The sequence below is a fragment of the Amblyraja radiata genome, chromosome 30, assembly GCF_010909765.2.
Source record: "Amblyraja radiata isolate CabotCenter1 chromosome 30, sAmbRad1.1.pri, whole genome shotgun sequence".
Classification (NCBI taxonomy): Eukaryota; Metazoa; Chordata; class Chondrichthyes; order Rajiformes; family Rajidae; genus Amblyraja; species Amblyraja radiata.
This window is the reverse complement of record NC_045985.1, coordinates 6,123,427-6,134,602: the sequence shown is the minus strand read 5'-3', so window position 1 is coordinate 6,134,602 and position 11,176 is coordinate 6,123,427. Positions and strand designations below refer to the sequence as shown.

Here is an 11,176-nt window from a genome sequence, read left to right as displayed (position 1 = left end):
ACATAAATACATACATGTAGTCCTCGCTCAGAGGACGTCACGAAAGGCTCGGGAGTACAGATACGTTTTTAGTCTGGACTTAAAGGAGTTGATGGAGGGGGCAGCTCTAATTGGAAGAGGGATACTGTTCCACAGTCTAGGAGCTGCAACCGCAAAGGCGCGGTCGCCCCTGAGCTTATGCCTGGACCGCGGGATGTTCAGTAACCTTAAGTCGGCCGATCTGAGGGACCTGGAGGTGGTGTGGTGGGTGAGCAGATGTTTAATGTAGGTGGGGCAAGCCGATTGAGGGTTTTGTAGACATAGAGGAGAAGGGAGAAAGGGAAGAAGTTGCAGACGTGAAGAGTCACCGTCTATCTGGAACGCGGGGGACGCAAGAAGAATCGCTGTTTTCATTTCTTTAGGATTGGTGGCAACAATGGGACCTGCCAGACAGGTCATTTAATTGATCCTGGTCTCCTGGTCTTTTCTCACCCCCAGCTCTTCACCCCCCCCACCCCCCCCACCTCCCCATCACCACTACCCCACCCAAAGAAGGCATTGCTGGAATGAAAGGAATTGACAAACAAAAAACGAAGAAAGCCATAAAGTGCTTTTGATTTCCTTTCACACAGCGATTGTGAACACTAAGCACACTACAAAAAAGAGCTATTCGTATAGTAAACAATGTAGGATATCATGAACACACCAATATACTGTATTTAAAATTACACACCTTAAAGATTAAGGATCTGGTAGAATTTTAGACTGCACAAATAATTTATAAAGCAAAAAATAAACTGCTACCTGTAAACATACAAAAACTGTTCAAAGACAGAGAGGGGGGTTATAACTTTAGGGGGAAACTAAACTTGAAACAGCATTATGCTCGGACCAATTTAAAAAGTATGTGTGCTTCCATTTGTGGGGTGGTTTTGTGGAATGGTCTTGACGAAACGATTAAACAAAGTATGAATATAATGCAATTTAAAAAAATGTACAAAAGATATATCTTTGAAAAGTACAGTAATGAGGAAGGAGAATGTAAATCTCACAGATGTTAATGGTGCTTGTTCTTTTTGTTCTTTTCTTATTTTGTTCTTTTTTTCTTAATAGCTTGATTGGAGTAGTTTTATTTGAATTGTCTGTTTAGTTTATTTTATTGAATTTTGCATTTGTTAATGGTGAAGAATGGGGGGGAGGACTTGACAAGCATAGGCTTCTTCCTATCCCTTTTCGAACGAGTCTAATGTGTATTATGTTGAAATTAGCTTTTGATTTTTTAATTTATGTATGTATATATATGTTATGTATATGTGTATGCGTTCCCCACAGTGGAAAGTTTTGATTCTGCTGTGGGGGGACGTTTGTGTTGAACTCTATGATGTGTCCATTTTATTCATTTAAAAAAAACTTTTTCTGTGGTTTGTATGGAAACTTATTATTTAATTTATGTAAAGCACTTTGGTGTCAATGCGAGTTGACTTAAAACGTGCTATATAAATAAAACTTACTTACTTACTTACTGTATATGTGTATATGTATGTATGTATATATGTACATGTATATGTATGTATGTGTGTATGTATTTATGTATATATATATGTATATATATAATTTTCCTTTTCGGGATCTCTACTTTAAAGCGAAAATAATGAATTTCCAGAGGGGGATGGTTTGTACGGTACTCGAAAGGGGGTGGATAAATATAATCGCTGCCTTCAATTCCTTGCGAGTGGTCGCCCTGAATGTGGACCTGGGGGTGACATGACGTCTACTTACATGGAGACAGACAGTCTGAATGCGGACCTGGGGGGAAATGCAGCTCTGCTTACAGCCCCGGCTCCAACGTCCCCCTCCCTCCCACTACCCACTTGCCAGATACAAAGGGGGTGCGGCAAGAAGAAAGGAGGAGGCGGAGACAGTGGGCAGAGGGAGAGCTGGAATGGGGAGGAGAAAGCAGGGACTACCTAAAATTGGAAGTCAATGTTTATACCGCTGGGGTGCAAACTGCCCAAGCGGAATATGAGGTGCTGCTCCTCCAATTTACGGTGGGCTCTGACCATGGAGGTTGGAGGAGGTGCAGGTGAACCTCTGCCCCACCTGAAAATACTGCTTGGGTCCTTGAATGGACTCGAGGGGGGAGGTAAAGCGACAGTTGTAGCATTTGTCGATTTACCAATGGCAGGCAATGCTACACTTGTCGCTTTACCTCCCCCTTTGACTCCATCCAAAGGCCCAAGCAGTTGTTCCAGGTGGGGCAGATGTTTACCTGCACCTCCTCCAACCTCATCTATTGCATCCCCTGCACCAGGTGTCAGCTGCTCTACATCGGCGAGACCAAGCGCAGGCTCGGCGATCGCTTCGCCCAACACCCCCGCTCGGTTCGCAATAACCAACCTGATCTCCCGGTGGCTCAGCACTTCAAATCCCCCTCCCATTCCCAATCCGACCTTTCTGTCCTGGGCCTCCTCCATGGTCAGAGTGAGGCCCACCGTAAATTAGAGGAGCAGCACCTCATATTTCGATTGGGTAGTTTACACCCCAGCGGTATGAACATTGACTTCTCCAATTTCAGGTAGTCCTTGCTTTCTCCTCCCCTTCTCACCTCTCCCTCAGCCCACTGTCTCCGCCTCTTCCTTTCTTCTTCCCGCACCCCCCATCCTCACATCAGTCTGAAGAAGGGTCTCGACCCGAAACGTCCCCTGTTCCTTCGCTCCATAGATGCTGCCTCACCCGCTGAGTTTCTCCAGTATTTTTGTCTACCTTCGATTTTCCAGCATCTGCAGTTCCTTCTTAAACATGTTCTCCAGAGATGTTGCTAAACACATTGAGTTATTTTAGTATTTTGTGTCAATTTACAGGGAAAGGAAGCCCTTTTTCGGAGAAGGTTTTTTTTTGGTGTAATTGTAAATATTACTGAACAAGATAACGGAACTTGTCCATTTGTCGATATGGTCATTTGCTAAATCCAATTCCGATTCTTCTCTTCCCTTTAAGTCTTTTCACCCATTCATTAAGTAGAATGTTGACCCAACGAAACCATAGTGTTGCAAGGTTACGTAGAGTAGCAGCAATTGTGAAAGATAAAATATGAGCCTTGACTATAGTCCACGGAGGGAGCAGGGCTAAAGTACAAATGTGTAAGAAAGAACTGCAGATGCTGGTTTAAATCGAAGGTAGACACTAAATGCTGGAGTAACTCAGCGGGTGAGGCAGCATCTCTGGAGAGAAGGAATGGGCGATGTTTCGCGTTGAGACCCTTCTTCAGACTGATGTCAGAGGAGGGGGCGGGACAAAGATAGAATGTAGTCGGAGACAGTAAGACTGGTGGGAGAACTGGGAAGGGGAAGGGGATGGAGAGAGAAAGCAAGGTTTCGCTTGGGTAGTTTATACCCCAGCGGTATGAACATTGAATTCTCTAACTTCTGATAGCCCTTGCTTTCTCTCTCCATCCCATTCCCCTTCTCCCACTAGACTTACTGTCTCCGCCTACATTCTAGCTTGGGTGCTGTCTGTACGGGGTTTGCACGTTCTCCCCGTAACGTGCGTGGGTTTTCGCCGAGATCTTCGGTTTCCTCCCACACTCCAAAGACGTACAGGTTAATTAGTTTTGGTAAATGCAAAAATTGTCCCTAGTGGGTGTAGGATAGTGTTAATGTGCGGGGATCGCTGGTCCTGCTGGGCCGAAGGGCCTGTTTCCGGGCTGTATCTCCAAACTGAACTAAACGTACAAACTCCGTACAGACAGCACCCGGCTCTCTGGCGCTATAAGCACCGTAAGGCAGCAATTATACCGCTGGTCTTTATAAAAGCTGCAACTACCACCATTTATTAATTATTAATTAAGGCATTTCCATGATAGAAAGGATTTAATTTCAATCATTCATTTAAGGTGCAATGGAGACACTTGAATTTGCGTCTCTGGATGTGCCTCTGGATTCCTCGTTCAGTAACGTCATCTCTGCCTCGCCACCGCACCTGTTGGTGCCACAGATAGGCCCCTGACCCGCTACGTTCGTCCAGCAGTTTGCATCTGCAGTCCCGTGTGTCTCAACTCGCAGCCGTCTCTCATTGAATACCAATTCTGCCCACCGCCGCCCTAATTCCCCTGTTCCTTATCCTCTCACTCTTACCCTGCACCTACTCCCACATCACCCCCCCCACCCACCCTCATCACCCGCACCTATTTCGGAGCACCCGGAATGTCGATGGTCATAGAGTCACTGGATGTGAAAGTGGATATGAAGTACTAGGCAACGATGCAGAGGAGGTTTACCAGAATTAGGATTTCATTAAGAGAATGGAGAGGTCAGACCGACTGTGGGAAGTTTCTCCGGACCGCCGGAGGTTGAGGGGAGACTTGATGGAAGTCTATCGAATTATGAGAGGGGTGGGCAGGTTACACAATCAGAACCTTTTACTGAGAGGGAAATATTTAATAGTAGAGAGCATAGCGATAGGGTGAGAGGGGCAAAGTTTAAAGGGGATGTGTGAGGCAGGTTTTCTACCCCAATGATGGTGAGTTTCTGGAACGCGCTGCCAGGGATGGTGGTGGAGGCTGATACGAGACAGGCGGTGAAGAGATGTTTGGATAGGCACGTGAGTATGCAGGTAATTGAAGGATATAGATTATGTTCAAGCAGGTAAGAGTTGGTCTTGGCATCATATTCAGCACAGACACTGTGGGCCGAAGGGCTGCTCCTATGCGTACTGTTCTTTGTTCCATACGGATTGTGTCTTCGTATTGTGGATATTCCGGGATATAACCTGATACTTGAAGAAACCTCCACATCAGCGCTGTAGAATGTATCCTGACTGTTCGCATCATGGCCTGGTGCGGCATTTCCAACGCACACGAGTTGCACTACCGCCTGCACTGGCCATGGATGTGTTTATATTAAATTGTGTTTTGTATTAATGCCTTGTCTTTGGAGCAGTTTTTAATTTTGTTTTTACTAACTTGCAGGATTTATGTGTAATGTGGTTGTAATTTGCGTTTAATTAATATTGTGTGAAGCACTGAGTATGTGTGCGTGTGATGCTGCTGAAACGGCGATGTGGTTTTCATCGCAGTTGTTCATCGCAGTACTTGTACAGATGACAATAAATCCGACTTGACTTCACTCTAAGTTTATATTTAACCATCGTTTTACACCCCAGTTAGTTTCTTTTTTCTGTCCTGCTCTAAACTGTCCCATAACATTCCCTGCGTTTACATTTATATACCGGTCAGTTTAACATCTCACTAAACCCTCCATGGGTATTTGAGGCCAGGACACGTTCACCCTGAAAACCTACAGCAAACCTGGAGACGGCAGCGTGCGCGGCAACGTGCGCGGTACAGAGGGATCACAAGGGATCAGCAGCTTCCAATCAGTGAAAGCAGTTTCAAACCAGGAAGTGGCAGGAGTTAAAATGGCTTCTAAAGAGCAGGTCGAGAATTTAACAGAGGAGGCAATTTGTCCCATCTGTCTGGATTTCTTCACCGATCCGGTGTCACTGGAGTGTGGGCACAACTTCTGCCGCTCCTGTATCACACAGAGTTGGGACAGGGAGGAGAAAAACTCCTGCCCGGAATGTAGAGAGGTGTTTACAGACCGCAGCCTCAAGGTTAATCGGGCCTTGGCGAGAATGTCTGAGAAAGCTCGAACACTGAGCCTGAATACGGAAGAGAAGGAAAGTAAACATCACTGCGAGGAACATCAGGAAGAACTGAAGCTGTTTTGTGAAACTGACAAGAAACTGATCTGTGTGATTTGTGCAGTTGGGCGGGAACACAAGTCTCACAGCTTCATACCGATTAAAGAAGCTGTTGAAACCTACAAGGTAAAAGCAAACCGACTACGATCACTTGCTTGAATGTATAGTTGAATGTTTATTGTCTAACCCCCTTTCTCTCTGATTCCCAGGATCAGGTTAAATCATCCATACAATCTCTGACAACAAATAAATCAGCCATCCAGGAAATGGAAGAGCAACAGAAGCAGAAGATTTCCCAAGTCCGGGTGAGGCCTTGCTGTGTGGCATTTCTGATCGTGTTGTGTAGTTTTGTATTTTGGTTAATGCACTACAGCGTAGCGTGGCAGCAGTTAGTTGCGCTGTTTCACTGCTCCGGTGAATTCGGTTCGACCCTGACTTCTGATATTGTCTACGTGACGCTTCCATGTCCCCTCCCCCCGCTCTCTACCCCTCCCCCAGTACAACACTCCCCTTACCCCACCCCCCCCCCCCCCCCTCCCCACACACACACTTCCTCCCCTGGTTCAAATCTCCCCCCTCGGTACAACTCTGACCAGGGTGGGTTCTGCCCACATCTCCCTGACATGTTGGTTTAATTGTTTGCTGTAATGAAGCTGCTGAAGGCGGGTGATCTGGGAGTCGGTGGGAGTTAATGTGGACGTGAGGGCCATTGTGTTTCAGGGAAACGGGAGGAAATGAGATTAATGGGATTATTCTCAGGAACAGCATAGATATCGATGTGCCAAATGGTCACCTTCTACTGAACAACGAAATAGAATACAGAAATATATTCGATCAATCTTCACCTTTCATTTGACAGGAGCAGTCACAAAGCCTCAAGTCTCACGTCACATCTCAGTTTGCTGAACTGCACCAGATTCTCGTGAAGAAAGAGCAGCGCATTCTCGGAGAGATCAAGGAGGATGAGGAGAAGATTCTAAGTCCAATGGAGAAAAATCTTCAAGACATTCAAGAGAATTTAAACACTATTGAGGAGGAACTCTCAAAGCTGCAGGGGCGAATGGAACAAACAGACATCGTGTTATTTCTGAAGGTCAGGGGTTATGTTTCAATCTCGTTCAATGAAACTTCAGTCACAACATTGGGAGCGATATATTTGTGCAAATGCAACTTTTATCAATTCCTATATTTATCCAACGTCCCCCATACAAACACGCTCTGCTATCTCATAATTCATAGTAGACGAATTAGACCATTCGGCCCATCAAGTCTACTCCGCCATTCAATCATGGCTGATCTTGCTCACATTTTCAACTCCATTCTCCTGCCTTCTCCCCAGGGCCTGATGATCTGCATCCCAGGGTACTTAAAGACGTGGCTCTAGAAATAGTGGACGCATTGGTGATAATTTTCCAAAGTTCTATAGTTTCAGGATCAGTTGCTGTAGATAGGAGGGTAGCTCATGTTATCCCACTTTTTAAGAAAGGAGGGAGAGAGAAAACAGGGAATTATAGAGCAGTTACCCTGACATCAGTTGTGGGGAAGATGCTGGGGTCAATTATAAAAGATGAAATAGCGGCACATTTGGATAGCAGTAACAGGATCTGTCCGAGTCAGCATGGATATTTACGAAGGGGAAATCATGCCTGACTAATCTTCTGGAATTTTTTGAGGATGTAACTAGGAAAATGGAGATGGGAGAGTCAGTGGATGTAGTGTACCTGCACTTTCAGAAAGCCTTTAAGGTCCCACATGGGAGATTAGTGGGCAAAATTAGAGCACATGGTATTTGGGGTAGTGTACTGACATGGACAGTGAATGTGAGTGGAGGGCGAATGAGTGGGAATTAATGGGCATGTGAAATAGAATAGGGTACAAGGAATTGGATTGTGGGAATAGAAAGGAGGGTAATGCAGATTACTTTCACAACATTCCAGTAGCTTTCAGACAAGCCCTGAATTGCCAGGATAATGAAAGCTACGGATTAAATGCAAGCAAATGAGAGCGGTGTAGGTAGGTACAGTGGCAAGCATGGGCATTGTGGGCCGAAGGGCCTTTGTCTACACTCCATGTCTCGAGATTGGGTTGCCTATGCGAACTTCCGTTTCATGAAGATATGCAGGAGAATGACATAATATATTGATCGTCACCTTTCATCTGACAGGATCAGTCACACAACAACTTTCAGTCACAGATCACAACCCAGTTTGCTGAACTGCACCAGATTCTCACTAAGATGGAGCAGCGTTTACTCGTTCCTTCTCTCCAGAGATGCTGCCTAACCCGCTGAGTTCCTCCAGCATTTTGTGTCTACCTTTGATTTAAACCAGCATCTGCAGTTCTTTCCTCCACACTTATTCTCTCTCTAGTTGTCCCTTTGACCTCAGAGGGAACCATTCTCTCCCGAGTTATTCTTTAGCTATTAATATACTTGTTGTATCTCTGGTGATTCTCTTGTTTGTCGTGACTCGTGACTCTGTTTTGTTCTGCTGATTTTCTTTTAATTTACTCCTGCAAGATTTTATACTGCAAAACAAATTGCTTGATGACAACAACCTGTACCCGACCAGTGCCTCACACCCTTTGTGGTTCCCTCATCCTGATACGTGATCTTATGTTACATTACCATCTGCATCGACCAGACCTGTGACCGCAAATTCCACATTCTGATCACTGAATTTCTGACAGGATTTGCTCCAGGCCACTTTGAATTTTACATTTGTGTTTTGGTATCTGCAGAACCGGTGATACATTCTCCATCCACACCCAATCTAATCCATCGTTAATCTTAAATCCCTCCAACCAATCATGATTAACAGCTTATTGTTGGGTAACATATGATAAGCATTTTTCGACACTGGGCCTGTACTCGCTGGAGTTTAGAGAAATGAGCGGGGACATCATTGAAACTGACTGAAGAATGAAAGGCTTGGGTAGAGTGGATGTGGAGAGGATGTTTCCACTAGTGGGAGAGTCTAGGACAAGAGGTCATCGCCTCAGAATTAAAGGACATTCCTCGAAGAAGATAAGGAGGAATTTTAGTCAGAGGATGGTGAATCTGTGGAATTCTTTGCAACAGATGGCTATGGAGGCCAAGTCAGTGGATATTTTTAAGGCAGATATATTTCGATTCTTGAATACTACGCGTGTCAGAGGTTAAGGGGACACGACAGGAGAATGGGGGATAGGAGGAGAGAGAGAGATGGGTCAGCCATGATTGAATAGTGGAGTAGTCTTGATGGGCCGAATGGTATAATACTGTTCCTATCACTTATGACCTCATGACATTATTCAGCAGAAAATTCACAACACGTCCAGACTTTCCTGCACATTGCCTCCTCTGAGTTATAGCATAAATGTCACAAAGATTCATCATACCTCCTGCATTGGTTCCATCAGTGTAATGTCCTCTGTGTGACAACGTGAGCGCGAGTCAGAAAATGGTAATTTTCAACAATGTGAAATAACTTGCGTGAAGTTGCTGTTCCCTCAGTCAATTTCTGCTTTATTTATTTCAGGAGGAAGCTGGTCGCAAGAGGAGGTAGGACATGCTCTTCAGTTAAACTCTGCACGGATCTGTAAAGTCACATAAACATGTCGACGCGCAGGTTATAACCGGTTATTTAATATTTGCAGAATTAGTGATGAATTCCAGACATTGTCACTGAGAGATGGTGCCATACTGGATGAAAAATTCAAACACCTCTTCTGGTTGAACGCAGTGTTGAGAGAACCCATTGTTGCGATTCATCAAGGTAAAACATTTGGATTCCTTACTTCTTATGTGGGTGACATATTTAAGTTGTAAATAGATGCAAAGATTGACCGTAATGATGAACTGAAGGGGAACTAAAGTTTTATACCAGCACCAATCTCACCTGTTGGGAAGCTTCACAGTCAAGTGGTCAGCTGGAGATGTCAGAACCCTGAACACATCCAACACAGGAGCACAATACAACCAAGACACAGACTGCTAGATGAACTAAAACATCTTAACCCCATCCGCACCGCAGAAACACGTCACGATACGAGTTTGAATTCTACCAGGTAGCCAGCAAAGTAAACGTGACTTAATTAAATCAGAGGTATTGAAAACTTGTAGGAATTTGATGACCAAGATTGTCATAAAAAACGCGGGTTCCATCAGAGAAGGATATATGTGTCACTGGTCCTGCTTGTCCTGTCAGTGACTACTGACTTTGGTTAACTCAGCTCTGCCCCCCTGCTGGAGTTACGGACTTCATTGTCATTAACTCTCCACTACATTGAGGCATTGTATGAATGAGTCGTGTCAGACAAACTAGTATTGACCTCAGCCATGAATTTTGTCTCAGACGAAAACACCCAGTTACTTGTTCAGTTGATATTAAATGGATTTAACTGAATCTAGTTAGAAATTTGTCCCAAAAAGTTAATCTTCAAGTGGAATTGGTAGTAAAGAAAGCAAAGTCAAGAGGGCTTGTATACAAAAACCTGAACGCAATGCTGAGATTCTATAAGGCGCTGGTAAGACCGCATTTGGAATACTGTGAGCAATTTTGGACACCATAACTGAGATTAAAGGATGTGCTGGCTCTGGAGAAGGGCCTGAGGAGGTTTACAAGAATGATCCCAGGAATGAGTAGGCTAACCTATGATGAGCTTTTGTCGGCACTGGGCCTGTTCTCGCTGGAGTTTAGAAGAATGAGGGGGGACTGCAATGAAACATACAGAATAGTAAAAGGCTTGGATAGAGTGGATGTGGAGAGGACGTTTCCACTAGTGGGAGAGCTTAGGACTAGAGGTCACAGCCTCAGAATTAAAGGACTTTCTTTAGGATGGAGATGAGGATACATTTTTTGAGTAAAAATATCCACTGACGTAGGCTCCACAGCCTTCTCTGACAAAGAATTTCACAGATTCACCACCATCTCAGTGGATATTTTCAAGGCAGTGATAGATAGATAGATAGATTTTTGATTAGTACAGGTGTCAGAAGTTTTGAGGAGAAGTTTGGAGAATGGATTTAGGAGGGAGAGGTTGATCAGCCATTATTGAATGGCGGAGTTCTTGATAGAAACATAGAAACATAGAAAATAGGTGCAGGAGTAGGCCATTCGGCCCTTCGAGCCTGCACCGCCATTCAATATGATCATGGCTGATCATCCAACTCAGTATCCTGTTCCTGCCATCTCTCCAAACCCCCTGATCCCTTTAGCCACAAGGGCCACATCCAACTCCCTCTTAAATATAGCCAATGAACTGGCCTCAACTACCTTCTGCGGGAGAGAATTCCAGAGATTCACCACTCTCTGTGTGAAAAAAGTTTTCCTCATCTCGGTCTTAAAAGATTTCCCCTTTATCCTTAAACTGTGACCCCTTGTTCTGGACTTCCCCAACATCGGGAACAATCTTCCTGCATCTAGCCTGTCCAACCCCTTAAGAATTTTGTACGTTTCTATAAGATCCCCCCCTATCTTCTAAATTCTAGCGAGTACAAACCGAGTCTATCCAGTCT

The 11,176-nt window shown here is 44.7% G+C and overlaps 1 protein-coding gene across 1 annotated transcript; it reads left to right on the top strand.

The window, feature by feature from the left end:
- Nucleotides 1-400: 400 nt before the first annotated feature.
- On the top strand, nucleotides 401-9,328 carry LOC116989815 (nuclear factor 7, ovary-like). Its single transcript, XM_033047400.1, has 4 exons — nucleotides 401-433; nucleotides 5,889-5,984; nucleotides 6,539-6,772; nucleotides 9,198-9,328. The coding sequence occupies exons 1-4, from the start codon at nucleotides 416-418 to the stop codon at nucleotides 9,222-9,224; spliced, it is 375 nt and encodes a 124-aa protein (XP_032903291.1). The 5' UTR covers nucleotides 401-415; the 3' UTR covers nucleotides 9,225-9,328.
- The last annotated feature ends 1,848 nt before the right edge of the window (nucleotides 9,329-11,176 follow it).

Excerpts from the sequence above, each read along its gene's own strand:
- LOC116989815 (XM_033047400.1), top strand. Across the intron at positions 5,985-6,538 it reads AGAAGATTTCCCAAGTCCGG|GAGCAGTCACAAAGCCTCAA; the intron begins GTGAGGCCTTGC and ends TTCATTTGACAG. Across the intron at positions 6,773-9,197 it reads ACATCGTGTTATTTCTGAAG|GAGGAAGCTGGTCGCAAGAG; the intron begins GTCAGGGGTTAT and ends TATTTATTTCAG.